The 20,363-nt window shown below is 47.5% G+C and overlaps 1 protein-coding gene across 1 annotated transcript in view; it reads right to left on the bottom strand.

Annotated features, from left to right (window-relative positions):
• LOC104544028 (reticulon-1-like) overlaps window positions 1–20,363 on the bottom strand; it is a 109,467-nt gene that overhangs the window by 42,976 nt on the left and 46,128 nt on the right. Inside the window, 3 exon segments of the mRNA XM_010188769.1 lie at window positions 341–1,123; window positions 4,768–5,366; window positions 5,368–5,497. Of these exon segments, the coding sequence (XP_010187071.1) occupies window positions 341–1,123; window positions 4,768–5,366; window positions 5,368–5,497 (1,512 nt within the window).

Below are 20,363 nucleotides of genomic sequence, written 5' to 3'. Positions count from 1 at the left end.
GGAAAAATGATCATCTGTTGCTCTGACCTCCAGAAACCTGATGTACAAAACAGCCTTATGTTATTGGGGGTCTTCTTTGATCCAGTATCTATACGCTTAAGTCTAAAAATTATTGTTGCTGGTATTTTGCTTTCCTAAGGGAAATGAGAAAAAGAAGAGGATGGAAGGTCAGAGATGATGTGTGCATGGCCACAAGTGTGCCCAGCTTCGAGCTGAGGTTATTCAGTGCCAGCAGCTCGCCCTGCTCAGCACTAACATCTCCCCTGCAAGGAACAGGCACTTCTCCCCACTCCCCCTTCTCAGCAACACTACAAAAAACAACATAAACATCTGCATTTACCTTTCTGCTTATTTAAAAACGGCAGTAGGGACAAAGCCAAGGGACTTCTTTTGACAGAGTCCTTGGAAGACACTTTACTTTGGTTAACAACAGTTTCTTCGATGGGTTTCTTCAGTATTATTCTTTCCTTCAGCTCCTCAGTGCTGACGGCAGAGGTCGGGGGCTCAGCACCTACTTTTGGTGCCACAAAGGAGCATTTCAGATAGGATGCAGACTCTGCCAAGTTTTCCCTGTTCATCCTGCTCTCTGTCTTTTTACTTGCTTCATAGTCTGAGACATCAGTGCGTGAGCCATTCTCTTCCTTGATAATGTCCATGACCATGGGCTTCATCAGAGGAGAGTCCTGCTCCCTCTTTGGACTCTCTTCAGAGGCTGATGAGGCATCGCAGGACTCGATGACAAGCTCACTGTCGAGCTCGGCTTCCCGCTCCTCCCGCAGGATGCTGTACTGGATGGACGGGGAGGCAGGTGATGGAGGGGGCCCTCCAATGTGGCTGAAGGTCATGTAGTTGGAGTGCAGCACCTCCTCGGCAGCCAGCGGGTCCTCCGAGACCAGCTCGATCTCCGAGTCTCCTGACTCGGCGCTGCTGGCTTCATTATCCAGGGATGAGGAGACGGCGGAGCGCCCAGGTTTCCCCCGCTGGTTTCTCTTCTCAGTGGAAAGGGCTGGTGACCGCTGCACCTCTGGGGACTCAAAGGAAAAGCTTTTTGCTTCCTTGATGGCACTGATGAGTTCATCCTCTGATAGACTGCCTTTGCCCTGCGACTCTGAGCCAGATGGTTCTGCCACCCAGAAAGAAAGGGGAAAAAAAAAAGAAAAAAAAAAGTTAAAAATTAGATTTTTCTGGCTGCTTAGGCAACAAACACAATAGATCTCATGGCAGCACAGATCCCTCTAGCAGGGCTGGTAACACAGGCTGAGAAGTCTCCCTGGCTGGGATGACTAACGGTAATAGCAGCTTCTCCTTACAGAGCATTTCCCATGCATATACTTGATAGCAAAGGAGTATCATTAGCATCATTTACTGAGAAAAAAGCCGAGACACAAGCTGGTCAGTGCTTGGCTCAGCAATGTGGTTTTCATCAGGAAAATCACCACTCATGAGGAATGTGTGCTCAGGCCATGCATGTGCCAGTATCCGACTGGCACCAACAGATACAGGTCTGTTCTGGGGACAAGCACGTACGTGGGGCTGGTGGGTTCCTGACACCGTTGATCAGAACGATCAATTGCTAAAGTAAAACTTTAACTTTGAGGTGTGTAAAGTTCCAGGTCAGAAACTTTTCTCAGACTTCTTTCTTTTCAGGGAGGTGGGTGGTGAATTCTGTTCGCTTTTGTCTCAGTTGGGTCCAAGAATGAAACTTTTTTTTACTTTAATTCTTAATATCATTAAATATTACATCAACCAAAATAATGACTGACCAACTCGTCACCCAAAATTTGAAACAAAAATATTTATCTGCATTTTCTGGCTTACAGTGGAAGAAGTGATTTTCTATCATTATTAAAATGACAGGGGTCACTAACTGGCATTGCAGGTGGTGAGGGTTCAAGAAAGCCATCACGAAAAGAGACCCCCAGGTTTCCTCCTGCTGATGCTGGTGAAGAGGCCCATGGCAGGACACCACCTGTGTCCACACGTCTGGGAACTACAGGAGAGAGGGGCAAGGTTTCCAGCCCCAGTTGCAGGCATGGGGAGCCCTGAGCTGACCTGCGCCCGCTCTCAGCGTATATATATGTGCCTTCAGCCCAGCCTTGCTTTGGGTACAGCTGCTGCCATTGACTCCCCAGGGCCACCTCTGGAAGCTCCTCTATAACAGAGGGTGGGGAAGAGATTGTGTCAGATGTGACGTGGGGAAAAAAACTCACTATTTTGGGCTATTTCCTGACTTAATTTCCAATAGCAATAGCATAGCTGATTTCTTCCTGATCATACGCCTTCCCCAAGATGAATCAGGTAAAGGAGGAGGTTTTAATGATGGCATCCGAGCCATGACATCCTGCTGGGAGATGGCCAAGAAAAAAAACAATCTACCCACACCCCTCCAAGCAGTGTTGGTTTGTGCATCTCCCAACACACCTCATCGGCAGTTCTGCACACATACTGTTGGCATGTCTGCAGCTCCTCTGACACAACAGTTCTCTTGCGGTACATCCCTCTCGCATACCAAAGTCCAGGATGTGGCCACAGACAGGTGAATGAAGGTGACTGGGACTATAACAACGCACCCCCTGTCTGGATGCTGAGAAGTTTCTGCTGCACTGGCCACACTGAGCAGGAGCCTGTGCATCCTTTTCCTCAGGCTGCAGGAAGCCCACGTGAGCTGCACCGCTCTCCTGCGTTACCACATGTAAGCGTTTTCTCCCTGAGCAATGACTTCATCCGGCACACGTCCAAACAGGCATGTGACCGCCAGCCCTCGGCCTCAGCAGTTTGTAACTCAGCCACGGCATTCACCTTGCAAACAGAAAAGTCCTTTGTGGCCAGCAGCAGGGTGTCATATTTACCACTGGCACAGGGAAGCATATAAATACCCACTGCCTTTCAGCACCAGTGCAGTGTATGAACAGACCACATCTTCCTTCCCCAGAAAGATGATGGGCAGTAATTTAAAGCAAACCATTTTCAAAAGTCCCGATCCAAGCAGGGGGGAGCTGGGGGCTCTGCCAGGATGCTTGAGGGGTATCTAGGAGTGACAACTTTGCTGGGTCACTGGTTAGAAATGGCGAGGGCAGGTTTTACATTGCTTCATCGCTTACGAACGTGGAGTCTGGGCGCAGCACGTCCCTGGCTATGGGAAGCAGGGAAATCCAGAGAAAACACCGTGCAGGAGCCAGCCCCTAAAGGAAGATACCGGCTTCTTGCCTTCACACAATAGGTGAGCAGTGCTTCTGGCTTCCCAGCACCCCGCTGCAAGCCAGTGGGACCTCTCAGGGCCATTTGAGCAGTGCTGCTCAAAGGGATCTGCTTTGCCCGTGAAGAGAAACATTTCCATGCTGGAAATCACTATTCAGCCATTATAGCGGGATACGGCTATCCAGTGTCATGAAGCCAGCCTTGAACAGTTGCCAAGGAGTGAATAAATAACAATTAGTGTCTGAAGTTCTTAATTACCTTGTAGTGTAAAAAGAGTAAATCGGTAAAAAGCGGCATATCTCAGAGGTAGTGTGTGATGTCAAACAGTCTAATACGAGACCCTACAGTCGATTTATTATCTAAAGTTTCTGGCTAATGGAGGCAGGATGAACTCACAGCTGCGGTGGACTGCTTCAAGCTTTTGGGTTTTTTTTTTGTGCAAGTGTGCAAATGTACACTCAGTTTTGGATGGGAACTAGGTACTGCTCTAAGGGTATGTTAGTGTGGGTGGAAATCCCAGACTGCCATCTTAAGGAAATTCCAGTTGATTTTTAAATGCTTCTTGGTGCCATCAAAGCAATGGAAATTTCAGTGTGGAGACATTCATTGTCAAATGTCAAATGTTCACTGTCAAAGAGTTTTGATCCAGGACGTTGAAATTGAATTTCAAGTCTGAAAATTCTGTTTCCTGTCACGAAACCTTATTCCTTTTTAAAACACTATACAACTTCCACATTTTAGCAGTGTATAACAGGGAAAACAAGGTACAGGTATTATGTACCACTGCAGTAATCAGACAACAAGAAAATGTGTAAATGTGGGATTTTGATGCCCCCAGTAGAAATCAGGGGCCTTCAAAGGAGACTGGCCCTTTGTCTCTTCAGTCCCATTTGTAAATGAGGTGACAGCATTTCCCTCCTCACCACTTTCTAAAAACAGCACTTTCACTTGAAAACAGCACTTGTTTTTAACAATTTAACCTTATTCTCTGCAAGACTGAACAGAAGTTAAAACAGCCATTAAAATTTTTTAAAAAATGAACTCGAACATTTGCAGTGCTCTGGTGCCACACACCTCATTTCCCCTAGGGAACATGGCCAGCCAGGAGGACCAAGAGACCCCAAAATCCCTAGGATTCAGCCAAAACTGTTGCTTGGCTGATGATACCCCAAGGAGACCCACCACCTCACAATTTCGCCTTCAGGAGAGATCTCCAGAGGACTGGGCTCAGCAAGCCTGGATCTGACTCCAGCCCTGTTCCTGAGAGGCTCTTGGTGACTTATTTTTGGAGATGCCCAGCTCTGTCTTCCCCTCTTCACACAGAAAGGGCAGCCTGCCCCAAGCAGTGGGTTAGTGATGGGCAGCTATGGTTCATGTCCTCCACAGTTCAGCAATGCAAAGTGGTGCCCCAGCAGAGCTGAAACACCTCCAGACATGGAGACGCCTTAATGTCTGCTCACACCGCCTCAGACGCATCCCACAAACCCGCAGTAATTCTCAAAAAAGCAGGGCTACAACTGCAACCACGCGCCGAATAGCAAAAAAACTGCTGCCATGCACTAGTATTACCTGTGCCAGAGGATGGGGGTGTGACGGACCCTGGGCTGTCATCTTCTGGCTCTGACACTGTCACCGTTGGTACTACCTCATGGCTCGGCTTCAGGCCGGTGTCCGGCTGAGTCGGGCTTGAGTCTTTGCTGGCAGCTTCCCTGGCGCTTTCTATCTCAGTGAGCGTGATCTTGACAGGAGCTGTAACCATGGAGGCACTGTGCTGATCACCAGATCTTGTGTCTTCAAGTGGGTCTTGCTCTTTGGCTGCCTCCATGCCCCCCGAAGCCATCCGCTGAGTTTCAGCAGTGTGGCTGGACCTGGTGGGTGTTCCCTGGTACTTATCAGTAAGGCCTGGGCTCTCATCTTCTGAGTCAGAGTCATGTTTTTCTTGGTATTTTATTTCTTCTGATCTACTTATGTCCATGTATTTATAAGCTTCTACTTTCATGGGATCTGCTAAAGTTTTATCAACTTCAGTAGACTCTGCAGGAGTCATCTCTATTCCTGAATCTGAGCTAAACAAGCCACGGGACTCAAACCCAGTCACATCTTGAACAGGATGCCCCAGCGTGTTAAACTCCTCTGTGCTTCCTGAACAGGGAATGGGGCTGTTTTTAAATGCCCGTGAAATAGGTGGAGTCCCGCGGGGTGGTGTAGTGGACATCCGAGATCAGAGAGGTGTAGAAGGAGCTGTCACCCCCATTGGCAGTGGAGCCATAGTCAAAGAGGTGCGATGATGCCGGGACACCTAAAGCAAAGACACAAAAATGATGCACAGTTAAGGGACAAGTACCTGCATCCATCAAACTTTCTGCAAAGCTGTACTCACTTCCCACTGATTTTAGATTCAGTTTGTGCACCAGGCTTGCCTTTGCTTGCAAGCAATTTAGGACTATCTCTTACTATACCTTTGGGCAGCACAATGGCACATCTGTCACATGAGGCTTCCAGCTGCTGTTGTATTTTAAAATAGCTATAACGATCCTGAGAGCTGCTAAGAGTTTCCAGCCGATGTTTGCCCTGCCTGTGCACAAAAATCTCCAGTGATGGCAACCCCACAACCTCCCTTGAAATCTGACTCAGGGGCTCACCATCCAATATCCCTAAAAAACCCCCTGATGTCCAATACAAAGACAATCCTGAGCAAAAAGGTTTTTATTTTTAATACAGAGAAATGGAGGAGTTTCACCTTAAGGAAACTTTTCATTAAGAAAAACAAAAACCTGCTGGACAAAAATTGAGATGGAAAGTTGGTAGGTAGCATTAGATTTAATTTACTCTTTTAAGACTAGCCACCCTAAATCTGTGAACCAGCAAGGCAGAGACTAAACATCCACATTGAGCGACTTCCACATGCCTGGAAAGCCATATCGTGTGTGCACCATCTACAAAGCATGCCAGCATGAGAGTGGTTAAGCCTCTACCCACGCCCATGCATCATTTTCATACACTGTCTCTAATTCCCTCTGTCACGCTCTAAGTTCCCGGGGATTACACTAATTAAATTACAAATAATGGCCACCCTCTATTTGCAGCATTGATATAAAGCGCAGCTTGACGACAGGAGCAGCGAGATCCCCCCATGAGGCAGGCAGGAGGTAGGGAGAAAAATGTTTATAGGGGCTGAGTGATGGGGGATGTAGAGTAACAAAGGAGGATGTCCTCCTCATGTCTGTAGGAGCTGGTGCATACAGGTAGCTTGATAACCGCTCGTGTGGCGATGCACACTGCGTGGCAGAGGCTGGACGGCTTCCTCCGACCTCTGCTCATCACCCTGCAAGGGATGGGGAGCTCCTGACCTGCTCCACGCATGCCGTGTCCTGCGCTACCGAGCACGATGCAAACTTTGCTGTAATATTCAAGGGACATTGCTGCAGCTGCAAAGCCAGAAGCTGGGGAGTGTCAGTGTGAAAGCTCACAAACTACTTGCATTTGGTTATTTTCTTGCTGCTCACACATACATAACAATACTGTCTCTAAATACCATTGCAACTACGTTTTTCCCCGCAGTCTCCCATCCATTGGGCATGTGCAGCTCATTTAGTGAGCCCTGAAGTCATTTTTTTTCTCCTTAGCACTGTTCAGTGCGTAGCTGCAGTCTTTATTTTATTGCACCGCCTTGCTGGATTTGCCATGCACAACCCAAGCCCTGCACAAAGGCAGAACAACCACTTCCCTCGCTGTATTTTTGCATCGCTTGGTGTTGCGATGACTTGCAAGCAACTTCTCTTCCCTGGGCCACCTTTAGGGTGGGAATGACACGCTCCTCCTTTTACAAGCGGAAACCTGGTAGCATAGGGAAAAAACAACCCCAAAAAGGCCACACCTTGCATTTCAGCCTGCTCCCATGTGTCCATCCTCACTGGCTTTGGGTGCTGCTGATCCCATGCCAGCCCTCACCACTGATCTGCTGCTGCACACCCGATGCTGACACAGCTCCATCCCCATACCCTGAGAGCCCATGGCCAGGGACTTGGGGCAGCTGCCTTTTTGTCATGGGAGAGCACAGACCATCGGGTGCTCTAGTTGGCAGGTGAAAAATTATCGTCATTGTTCCCAGTCTTTGGTTTGCTGTTCTCACTGTCACAGAGCATCGCATTGAAGGTTACATAGAAATATTTATGATCAAACCAAGATCTTGTTACAGAGTGCTGAGGGTCACTGTGGAGATTTTTCCTATGTGTGTGAACTTGGGACTTTTTTTCCTTCTCTGTGTATGTAGCTTTACATTTACCTGCTCTAAATTTCACCTTCTATTTTCGCCAGCTCTCTTGGGGCTGCAGGATCCTTTTTCAACTCGCTGCAGGCAGCTCTCATCCTCGCTGCACCAAATGACTCAGTCTCCTCAACAAAGGTACACAAAAACAGAGCCGAAGAAACCACAGTGAAACCATAGCAGAATCAAGACTAGACTGGGCTGCCCAGCACCCGCATCAGGTCCAACCTGAGGTCATCCAGTGCCTCGCAAGGACAGCTCATGTCCGTTCATCCCCCAAAAAACACTAAATGATCAGTAAGCAAAAAGGGATGGGTTCATTTTCTCGCAAATATTTTTCTTGCTGAACTAGCCTTTTTGAAAATCATCCATAAACAGGCTTGGATTTTCACAAATGTGTTGGTTAGCTGGAATTATCTGATGCATTGTTTATTCCAACATATTTCAGGCTGTGAATTGCTGACTGCAGACTATTCATGCCTGTTGCTGCCAGTATCTGCTGTTTGAAATTTACTATTTGTGCTGGGTGAGTGGCTGTCTAAACCATTGGGTCTCAGGGCTGCTAAAGAGCATCATTAGATGATTCCTTGGTGCCTACTGGGCCTGATCCAAAGTCCACTGAATTCACTGGAAAAATCCCACTGATTCTGAGTGGCTTTGAACCCACTGAAGATGGCTGTGCAATGCTTCCTGCTCTGGGTGCTCATGAAAAATGCCCCATCACAGCACTGGCAGTGAGCAAAATACCTGTTTCTGCAAACATCCCACAACTGCTAGGAAAGAGGGAGCACAAACACAGACAAAGGAAATTGAGGTTGCCTTCAGACCAGGATTTATGGACGCAGCTTTCATTGCTCACAGCACACGTGAGCCAGACCCACAAGCATTTGCAGCTCTCAGTAATGCTGATCAATAGGGCAGTGAAAGGTTTTCTAATATATTTGTGTCAGGTGCTTCATAGCAGGAGTTTTAGCAAGCCAGGAGGAGAGTCACTGTGATAAAGAGAGCCTGGGAAAATATAACCCTGTTCTTCATGTTATTCATCAGCAGATAGAAAAAAATAACCCTGAAATAGTCATGGACAGAAATATCACTTCACATTTTCAAACAGTACAAAACCACTGCTGTAGTGGATGTTAACACCAGAGCTGATTTAAAACTGACTCACTGTCAACCATAAACTTATTTTTTGTTTTTTCTGCAGTAGTTTTTGCAAATAACAATGAAACCAGAAAATGCATCTCTTGCTGGGGAAGACAAAGCACTAAAGGGTGTGTGAACACGTCCATGTACAAATGTGAGTCGAGAGAGGGCTCACATTAGCAGGACACAGAGAAATCCCAACTCTCAAGGCAATGCAGAGTCAAAAGCACTGAAGACAGCTGAAATTGCCTAATTACTAGGATTTAATGCAACTCGCTATTTCCACAGGGAATTATTTAAAGCCATTGGTAAAACTGCCTCTTATTTGGGAAGTGTGAATCTATCAGCTATTAGGCTGGCTATTAAAGACATGGAAACCTATAATAGCTGAGCGGGTTTTTGCTGAAGAATGGAGTATTCAGAGCCTGGTGATTAAGCAATGCCCTCTCTGACTTTAAGTTTATTTAGTTCAATATCCATGGGAAGAAGAAGCCTTGAATAGCGCTGGAAATGGATGGCAGTATCAGGTCTGAATTTACCCTTGTTATAAAGGGTTAGTTTTTAAAATCTGGATTTCCCTCAAATGGGCCCAAAAACTTGCCTGCCAACTCAGGTAAAGCAAAGCTCTTCAGCACCTGGGAGCAGCAGTTGTGCTTTCGTGTAATATGAGGCCATGGGAAATAATTTCGCTTCCTGTGAGCAGCTAAGGAGGAATGGGTCTGATTCAATCGCTGGAGCACAGCTGAGATGCTCAGCGAGTTACATGTGTTTTCATCAACTGGAAAGAAAAAAAAAAATTGAAAATGACTGTTTTGTTTCATCAGAGTAACTGAATGCGCCAGAAATCCTCTCCTACAGCACCAGATTTAGAGCTCTTTAGCGACTGACACAGGAAATAATTTAGAAATCATTGGTTCCATGCACAGTAACTCTTAATTTAAGGAAGGCAGCTGAAGCCCAGTTTGGATCAATGCAAGCTGAGCTGCTGCAGCACACTGGAAGAGGCAACAAAAAGTTATCTGAGGATAATATAGACAAGAAAAAGAGCCAATTTAAATAAAACTGGGGTGTTTTTTTCCCAATTAGAGTATGCTCAGTCTTCTTAAAATTGATCATTTCAGAATACTGTGTTCAATTTTCAATAAAATAGCCATTTTCCATGCTAACCTGCCTTTTGTAGTCTTCACACACAACTCTGGTGACCTTCAGTGGCACAGACGGGCTGACACAGAGACACGATCTTTCAGTTCTGCAGAACAGCCGGCAACCCCACGACACGAGGTTCAGTATTTGCTGTGTCAGTGACTCGGTCAGAATTATTAATTTTTCAGAAGCGGAGAGAGGGAGCTAATCTTTAATTAGATTATGCTATTTTTACAGCCTGGAGCTGCACTCAGAAGAGGGAGCCTCTTTGGTTGCAACTGGAGGAATCAAGATTTCGGCGACCTTTGCAGACAAAAGCAGAACAGCGCGAGCAAGCTGCTTCCAGCAAATTCCTGTAAGTCTTTGAAACATTTGGCTCCAACTTTTGCTTTGGATATTGAACCTCAAGAGTCTTTATGAGCTATCTCAGCACTGCAGGGCTGCCAGCTCCCAGGAGCAGGGTCTCCTCAGCTCTGACCACGCAGATCACAGCCTCCTGGCGACAGAGGCCACCTTGTCCTGTTTGGACAGTCCCTAATTTTACGGACTAGAGATAGTATCAAACAAAGTCCCATAAACAAGGAGATCACTCTTGTTTGACTGGCCCCAAATGATACTAGAGGGTCTCTCAGGCCACATGTCACTCCCAGGACCCAGTACCCTTTAGGTGTCATCCAGAGGTTTCACATAGCAAGAAGGCCAAAGCTAAGCAAGGTGCATTTTCCAGCCCAGACCTTGCCATGACCTAAACATCCATCTTGGGAGAGCAAACCACAGCTCGGTCTCCTCTCCAATGACCAGCACAGACCTTGTTTCCCAGCCCAACCTCAGCAACTTATGTTCCAGCCTCTCCATTTTTATCATTCATCCATGACCATCAGATAGATGCATCTTCCTGCTTTCCTCCAAATGCAGAGCAAAAGCAGCTACTAAACAATCCAGCCTTTTCTCTACCAAACTTACAATTCTGGCATCAGTCCCTAGCAACAAGCCTGTGCTTGTCATTGGCTTCTTGTTTTTCCTAACTTATCCTTTTTAGAATGGAGGAAAAAAAAAAGGAAATATTTTTCCTATTCTTTTGTCCCTAATATGCAATGTCTTGTTTCTTTACAGCTTCCCAACTCAGTTACCTCCCTTTTAAAAACTCGTATTACATTGCTTCTTACTACATTTTCCTCTGTAGTCTTTTTATACAGATGTTCAATGTTTGATTACTTTTCCACAGCTCCTTACAGTACCCAGATGGACCAGCAGTCCTCAGTCTATCTCCAGATTCAAAGCACACCATCTTCCTGGATCCAGACCGAGCTGCTTCTTCCTCTCTGCTTAATTTCAAGTCTAACGTCAAACCTCAGGAGAGCTCCAGAGATTTCCAAAAGTCCTTTGCTGGTCCCACTCCCAGCAGTGGCGAGGGCAGCTTGCTTGAGTGGCAGAGGCATCCCTCAGCCCTGTGCCAAATCACATAATGCTTTGAAGCAGGCTGGCTACGCGGCGATATTTGAGCGTACCACTTGGGAGCCACGCTCTCAATTTCACAAGACCCTTCTCCATGAAATTCATAACCCCAGACACTTCAACATCCAGGCAAACCTCAGAAGTACTTGAGCACTTGTGTGTCAACTCCAGGAGAGCTTGAAATCCAAACATCTGAGACCCCTCGTGCCAAGCGTAGGCAAGGCCGTGCTGTGGATACCACCACTAAATCGGTGCTGTCTCTCTGGACTGCCCTTTCTCAGGAGCCAGAGCCGGCTGTCAGCCCCGAGCTGGGCTACCTTCAGGTGTTCAGTGCTGACTGCAGAACTGCACCAGGCCTGCCTCCCTGGCAGCAGTGCCAGCTTTTCCCAGCTGCCAGGAGATGGTGCTCGTTGGTTTAGCTCCAGATTTGCAAACCCACTTGACAGGTTAGCAACTTCTTTTCCTGCAGAACTCTCCCGATCCTGACTGCAGGAAAGAGAACACTCTGCAAGGCACAGCACTCACAAACATCAATGGTCACACTTTGAAAGTCATTTTGGGATTCATCTGTATAAGAAAACTGGATGTGTCAGAAGGATACATTTTCCTGTTCTATTTATTATGTCCCCCTGGTTCTCTGCATGGGTCCTCCATGTGTCCTGGGGACAGCAGTGAGTCACTGTATCAGCTGTGTAGGTTACTCATCCTTCCCCTCAAGATCCTGCAGCAGCCAGAGGAAACGCCACCACACAGAGAGGCAGGTGCTGTCTCCTGCACAGGTAGGAGGGCAAAAGGACACAGTGGGAAAACCAGGCTTAATTCTCTTCAGATTCTGGTTACTCCATTGACTTCACTGGAGTGACTTCTGACTCGTCCCGCTTGAGATGGAAAGCAACTCCTAAACTCAAATTACTGATATGCTTTGATGCATGTGAAACCCCTCCTCCAGGCCAATTTGTAGTTTCTACAGCCTCCAGCCCCAACACTTTAGCTGTCTCACGTAAGCAGGCATTGCAGCTCCCAGCTGCAGGGTTCCCCCATTTTGGTGCCCCATGTGCTAAATATACGTGTGGAGGGGGAGTAAACTGGGATCCCAGCCCCCAGAAAACCCTGGCTGCTGAGGATGAACATCCTTTAGCAACTCCCCACCTCCTCGTAAGCACAGAGGCTGGAGTGGGGGACAAATGACTTCCAGGAGGCCCTGACACTTCTGGGAGCTTCAGTCTGGGGGCTGCCTGGTTGAGACACTGCCCCCAGCAGCCGGTGTCAGGTCCCACCATGTTACACAGAAGCATGGTCCTTCCCTGTGGCTTCCCAAGACCCTGCCTGGGGGTTTCTTCTGTTGCCCCAGGGGACTTCTGGTTTCTTCTGAAAACCGTGCGGACACAAAGCAGGCCCTGGCTCAGCTGCTGAGTGCTACAGCCCTGTCTGCAGGAGGGACGTGTAGGAAACACTGATGAGCTTTTAATAAGATTAAAACAGATCCACTCTGGGGAACGCAGGATGTACCGCGCTGCCGGCACCGTCATCCTGGCAGCCTATTTAAACAGCTGGCGTGGACTCTGCACCACAGCAGCCTTCATCTCCCTGCCAGTGCTGCTCTGAAAACGTACCAGGGTCCACCTAGTATTCGCTGCTGCTGAATAGGCCCTGTGGGTGTCGTGGTGCACCCCAGACCAAGCCAAGTCAAACAGAGGAGCGGGGCTCGGTTTGGTGATGCTGAATATCCTCAGGTCCCATGGACATCCATGGAGCTCACAGCATCTGATGGGGTGCTCAGCAGTTTCCCCAAAGGCAACCAACTGGTGTGCAAAGCAAGCCCATAGTAAATGATTCAGCAGTTCCCAGCCCAAGATGCCCTCCGGGCTTTCTGCTTCAACAAATGGTCTCAGAGAGCTCCAATCTGACCTGGCAGTAACACCCTGGCGTAACGTCTGTGACAGCCCTGCCCAGTACTCTAGACAGCATGAAAAACCATGAACACTGGAAAAAGCTCCTTGAGAGGAGCGCAAGAACGGTTTAAAACATGCATAAAGTTGCAAATGCTCATGCTAGAAGTGTAGCTGCAGATCTTCATAACTATCAGAAAAGGATACAAATATCATTCAATAAGTTTACAGGAAAAGCCAGTTTTAAATAAGCAGGTCTTCCCTCCTGTGATAGCATCATCAGGTTTAACACAACTGACCAGTAGGGTTCAGTGACACTGAGGTACAACTCTATCAGATGCACTTTGCCAAGGATAATGAAACCCCACCTATGAGAACAATTCATTCTTATTTCACTGTAGTCGTATTTCCTCTGGAATGACCAAACTCCACCAAGTCTCACGACAAAAATACTCCAAACACTGTAAGGGAATCAGCATCTAAATCATGCTTTTCAGTGACTTGAGCACGGCCCAACTCCCTTCAGAGCACTAAAGTATCTCACAAAATCTGGATACGTTTGGCTGAGTCTCATTTGTCTTAAAGTTTTAAAATACCGCAATCCCATTTCAAACATGATTTAGGAACTTCAGCTATTCGTTGTTTTTACCCCCAGACTGCTCCTAAGCAGTCGGTCCCTCTCCAAACCTCAGTCCAGGTTGTCTTTCAGTATCCCCTGCAGAAACACCCTCTTCCTCCTGCACATCCAGCCCCAACTTTTCCAGGTCCAGGTTACTGATAAATGCAGCACTGCATGATTTCTGCGAGGCAATACACAGCCACACAGCTGCAGAGTCAAACTCAAACTGGAAAAACAGGGAGAATTGCCAACACCAGCTACTTTTGATGCTGTGATAAACTCAGGAAAGAAACCGCTGCTCTACAGCTTCAGGCCCTTCCACGCCTGGGGAGAGAGGGCTCAGCAGCAGGGAGGTAAAAGCCAGCATTGGAGAAGGGTTCCTGCTGCAATATGTCTTTGAGTAAGAGTTTGATACATGTCTGGAGGGTCTGCTGAGTTTTCTCTATGCCAATATCCATTTCTCTATGCCAGTATGCAACTGAAACATCTCAAGAAAATCCAGTTATTAAAACTGAGAAAAAAGGGAAGAAAGGATTGCCTTGTGCTTGGGCTTGGCTCCCCATCCCCCAAGGTCAAAGCCGCCTCAGCAGCATGAATCTTCTAGGGAGACAGAGTGACAATTGCAAGGAAGTTCAGCTGAAATCACTGCGGGCTCTCAAGAGGAAAATTAATTTTGTGACAGCGCATAACATCTACGGTGATGTGTCAGGCGCGGTAATTCAGGGAGAAAACCAGCTGTCAGGCACTGGGGGCTGGGGAAGTCACGAGCGGCTCCACCAAAGGCACTGGAGTGGCACCTGCATAAAACTGTCACCAGCGAAGGAAGAACGAGGCCCTGGGTGCCAACAAATAGAGGCTGAAGACAAGGCCTTACTGGCCAGAAATCACAGAATCACAGAATGTCAGGAGTTGGAAGGGACCTCGAAAGCTCATCCAGTCCAACCCCTGCCAGAGTAGGATCACTCAGACCAGGTCGCACAGGAACACGCCCAGGTGGGTTTTGAATGTCTGCAGAGAAGGAGACTCCACAACCTCTCTGGGCAGCCTGGGCCATGCTCTGGCACCCTGACAGTAAAAAAAGCTTTTCCTCATGTTCAGGTTGAACCTCCTGTGCTCCAGCTTGTACCCGTTGCCCCTTGTCCTGGCATTGGACATCAGAGAGAAGAGCCTGGCTCCTTCCTCCTGACACTGCCCTTTCCAAATTGATCCCCATGAATGAGGGCACCCCTCAGTCTCCTCTGCTCCAAGCTCAAGAGCCCCAGCTCCCTCAGCCGCTCCTCATACGGGAGATGCTCCACTCCCTCCATCATCTTTGTGGCCCTGCTGGCCTCTTTCAAGCAGTGCCTGTCCTTGAACTGAGGGACCAGAACTGGACACAATATTCCAACTGCGGTCTCACCAGGGCAGAGTAGAGGGGGAGGAGAACCTCTCTGACCTACAATCACCCCTTCTCATCCACCCCAGGATGCCGTTGGCCTTCTTGGCTCAAGGGCACATTGCTGGCTCATGGTCATCCTGCTGTCCACCAACACCCCAGGTCCTTTCCAGCCACTCATCCCCAAGCCTGTAGCATCCATGAGGTTATTGTGCCCCAAGTGCAGAAATCAGGATCAAATCTAATGCCCAAGGGACAGCAGAGAAATCTGGGTCACAGAGGGCACAGCAGCACAAGGCTGATGCAGGCAGAGCTCAAAAATGGCCACCTAACTCTCTTTTCACCTAAGGTTTTCCCATCACAACATGACCTGTGCCAGGAAGACCAGAGGACCAGCATATGCTGGCTCCAGGTGACTACCTTTGTTGGCAGCAATAGAAACAGAGAGAGAACAGACACTGCATAACTTTGAGTAGGATCCTGAATATATAACGTGAAGGAGTGAGGAAATATGAGCAGCTTCAGAAAAGATTAAAAAAGAAAAGAGAAACTGGGTGGTTCTGCTGAGGCAGGTGAGGCAGCAGGCTCTGATTCAAGCGCTGATGTGGTTTCCTTGCACGTTAAGTGCTTTCCCTCTGTTTCTGAAAGATGGGGGCACCAATGGTGCATCTGAAAGTCAATCAATAAGTTTTCAAAAGTATATTAAAAGTTAAACCTCTGAAAGTAGTGCAGAATGTGGGGCAGAGCCACTGCAGTCATCAATCAGCATCAACCTGCTGGCTCCAGCTTCTGCTTAAGGAGGATCGGGCCATATGTGCTATAACTAATGCTATAAGTGTCCTTGCCTTCAAGGTCTCTCCTTTGTTTACCTGCTACTATTTTTTCTTTCCCTGTAAAAGATGAGTTTACTCCAAGCAGAGACAGGAAAAGTCCTCCCCAGACACCTCACATCCCCAAAGGACTTTTTTGGAGACTTATTCCATCCTTCACTCTACTTTAGTGAAGAACTGGTACAACTATAAATGCCTCCATCTGAATATATGATATCAAAAGTACCCACCCACCCAGGAGACCAGCCAGCAAGTCTGAAGTCTGTACTTAGAGCGGAGGCATAATTAAGATTTTAGGAAGACAGGTTAGTCTCCCTCCCCGAAAGCCCAGGAGAAGGTCCTGCTCCTTTCTTACCCAGCAGCTCTCCATCTCTTTTCATCTGTAAAGCCTGAAGGCTTGCAAGGCTGATGTGAGACCTCAGTGGAGCCTGCTCAACAGGTTGGCTTGTCTTTGGGCACCTTTCACAGACACCTTGGGTGTCACCCACGAGCTCCTCGCTCCTGAATACCCCCAAGCTGGGGGAAAGGAGCAGCTCCTCTCCCCTCTGTAGAGGGCAGCCCCACGAGCAGCACTGCAGGTTCACCCACTATTTTGTTGGACAAGGAAACCGAGGACATGCAGGGATAGGGGCAATTGCTTTGCTCCAAGGCCGGCAGGTGTTTTTCTCTTCTGGAAGAGGAGAAAAGCCAAGGCAAAGTCATGCCTCTGCTGTCTGCAAGGGGACCTGGCTCCTCGCTGTCAGAGTTGGTGGCTAAATCACAGCCTTCTGCAGACTTAAAGACGGCGGAGGCTGCACTACTGAAAGCTTTTGAGGTTGTAGTGGAGCAACCTTGATTCAAAGCAACCATTTGCTGGAATTATTGTGTTATTAAAGTAGGCAGGGGGTGGCAGCTTGATAGCAGTGCCAGGACCAACCTCTCTGATGGGTGCTTTCCTCTGCATTCAACAGCACAGCCTGGGGTTTGGCTTCACGAGTGAAAAGCTGGGGATAATTACCCAGATCATGATGCTTCGCGCAGCTTTCCCAGAGTCTCTGTCGCACGGGAAAGGTCAGCTGCCAGGTACCTGTGGAAGCTGCAGTGAAAGGCAGGAGCAGAGAGCTTTCCCCTCGCTCCCCTTTGCCTGACCTCCCACCCGTGTGCCCACAGGGCTGCTGAAGCAGTTCTTGTGGAGCGCTTATCACGCACCGCTGCCTCACCCACACCTACTGGAAGACTTCTATTAAAAGCAGCAATGAAAACTTAGCTTTTCAATCACAGGGAGGTCTGTTTTCCTCCAAAGAATGTCCCATCCTCCTGTGAAACATCCAAGACTCCAAATCTGAAAATCTCTGCTGCCATCCTGACCTTGGGAGTGGCAGAAAGCACTGAAATAGTTTCCTGTTCAGCCTGGGGAGTTTTCAAATCCTAAACTACTGAAGGTTTTAACAGTAACTCTGCAATGCTGTAAGTATGGGTGCTCCTGCCTGGGGAGACAGGATAAATACCTGACCTTCACAGTAGCTCTCCTGCTTCAGGCTCCAGCATGGGCTGCTTTTGGAAGACAGCTACACCACAGTCAGCTCTGATGGCGAACAAGGACCTTTCCCTTCCAGCACATACACCAGGTACAGCACTTTATCTGAGAAGAAAGCCACTTCTAGATTTAAGTTCTTGACAGGACATCTCCGCAGGTATTGCTGATTCACCTGCAGATTTGTGCCAAAATTATAAACCTGGCTAAAGTGAAACAACAAGTACAGCAAACAGTTTTTCTGCTGTGTTTTCAAAAAGACAGAAGGGGACATCCAGAAAACTTCAGGGCAAGTGAAGCAATGTGTCCTCTGGAAAAGGCCTATTTTGAAAGTCTACCACAGTGAGTGAGCCAGAGGACATTTGGAAGAGCATGACTCCTAGCCAAGACTAAGCATTAGGTTGTGCTTAAAAAAAATAAAAATTCTAATAGCCTTCTTGGCTATAAGCTTGGTGTTAGGGAGCAAAGGAAACGTTGTGAGTACGGGGACCTTCACTTTCTCTTCTATTTTGGGCATTCAGTCCTCTCTAGTAATCAATTCATAACACATGTAGAGGAAATCACTCAAATGGACAGTGTTAACACAGGAATTAAGACTCTAAGACGTTCTGGAGCGAGTTCTTCACGTGCAATATCAGATACTGGCAAATAATTCATTGCATTAAAAACCTCAACCAGGGTAGCGTAAATGCATCAGCGGAAGACACTGTGCTCAGGGATGTGGCACATTCCCCTTGGGCAGCAGCCCCCAGTGCAAGCGTGTATGTAAGAGCTGCAGCCTGAGCACGCCTGAGTAACCAGGCAGGTCATGAAAGGAGGCAAAAGGCAGCCCAGGAAGAGACAGCAAAAGAAATAAGAGCTCATGGATTAACCCTGCAATGTAAGCAGACAAGGTCCCATACAGGGATGGGCAGGTGGTGTGGGTCAGACAGTTGTTTATCACCCAATGACTCCTTCCCACCCAGGGAGGAGAATCAGGGAAAAGGAAAGGAGACCTCTGGGTTGAAATGGACACAGATTTGATGAAAAAATAATAATAAAACCCAATATTAATAACAGTATTAATCTAAAGTACATAGGCCACATTATTCAGCCAATACAGTGGTCACAAGCTATGACAGTCACAACGAGCAAGGTAGGAGGCCTCTGGAGTAGAATGATGGAGACCCTCCTGAGATGACAGCCATCAAGGAAAGAGGGTCATCCCCAGTAAACTCCCCAATTTATAGCAAGCATGACTTTTATGGTATGGAATAATTTTCATTGGCCAGCCTGGGGTCAAGTGCCCTGGGTTTCTGCTCCCCACAGCTTCTGCCTCTGTTTAACTCAAAACCGCTGAAGACTCTGATCACTGCATACCAGTGCCAGCCAAAAACTCAGTGTCTGATCTTCATTTGTCCCCATGAAATCGAGTATTGTAGTCTGTGCAGAAACGCAGGTTTCCTGAGCAGAAAACTGGTTCTATGATTACATCCCAGTGAAAACAGGACAGCAGGGCAGGGAGAAGAGAAACGCACTATTTATCTGTACTTTGTCCTCTGGTACAGATGAACCAGGAGCCAGGTATTTTTGTGGCTTCTTTTCTTCATTTAGGAAAAGCACAGAAAGATGTAGATGTACTTATGCTGGTGGCATGAGTACTAGAGGGCAGGACATCTGGGACCAGTCTGGAGGAGGGAATAAGGAATAATAGAGATAAATTTATACTGCATGGAGAGGGGGGAGAGCAGGATCACAGTCTATAAATACTGGTACTCAAGGTACCAGTGAAAGTGAAGGGAGGGAATTAGTCACAGTCTTAGAGGATGGGAGGAAAAAGAGCAAGATATAAAATTAGGCTACATGTCAAGGTGTATTTCTTGATGGAAAAGGGCAGAAGAATGGAATAGGCCCAAATACCATCTCCCCACTACAGCACGTCTGGATGGGCCTTAGCAGGGAACAAATTCCAGCTCTGCCCCGGGAGGAGGTTCCAGATGTCTTTTTCTGGCACCACGGCTGATAGCCCAATTCTGCCTCTTGTACATTAGCACTTCAGATGAAGTCTGGCCAAATAAGAAACTCTTCAGCTTGGCAAGACAGAAAATTCAAGGGAAGTAATACTGCTTGGAACTGAGCTGTACCACTTTTTTTTTAATGATTTTTTTTTTTAAGTGAAACACCAAAACAAACCAATAAAAATCATTCTAGGTCAAATCAATTTAATTTGACCTGAAGCTAAATGTCAGATCTGGTTTACAGCAAACTTTGAATATCAAAGGGAGATGCTGTGCATCAGGGTCCCTCGTGGAAGCACGCCCAATATGGTGCACACAAGGTGGATCTGCAGGGTGGCCTCCCCTTTCCCTGCCCTCCCAGTGGCACCTAAGGGGCTGCAGCTTCCTTCACTCAGAGAAGAACCTTTTACCTTTGCCCCTAACTTCTTCCCAAGTCCAACCACTTCAGCACAGCACCCACACAACCAAAGTTCACAGGCAGCCCTAAATCACGCTCAGACCCATCTCAGCTCCCAGCATTTTGGATTTAAGCCCATGAAATTATTCACCACATCATATAGTTGCTATAGTAACACCCTATTGAGTATTATTAGAAATCCCTGTCCCAAAATCCCATATACTGGAAGAGCCATCTTCGCCTGCATGGCTTTCTGTTCCCCATAGCTCCCAAGAGCAGATGATCCAGGTGGTGGATTAACCATGCCCTATCGTCCTCTACCTCTTTCAGTTGTGGCACTGAGCTGTGGAGAGCAAAAAGCAACGTGCACCCCACTTCCAACTGGCCCAGCTTGTTGAAAGCAGCTGCTGCTTAAAGCTGCTTCTTCACAGCAACTTGCTTACACGTTTGCCAGAAGTGAACGAACAAAACACTCTCTAGTTTAAATGCAGGCAACAGGTATTTTTGTTAGCTCAAGCAAACAAGGAAAACTCTTTC

This window comes from Mesitornis unicolor, unplaced genomic scaffold (assembly GCF_000695765.1).
Source record: "Mesitornis unicolor isolate BGI_N332 unplaced genomic scaffold, ASM69576v1 scaffold11487, whole genome shotgun sequence".
Taxonomy (NCBI): domain Eukaryota; kingdom Metazoa; phylum Chordata; class Aves; order Mesitornithiformes; family Mesitornithidae; genus Mesitornis; species Mesitornis unicolor.
This window is presented reverse-complemented; position numbering and strand designations above follow the sequence as displayed.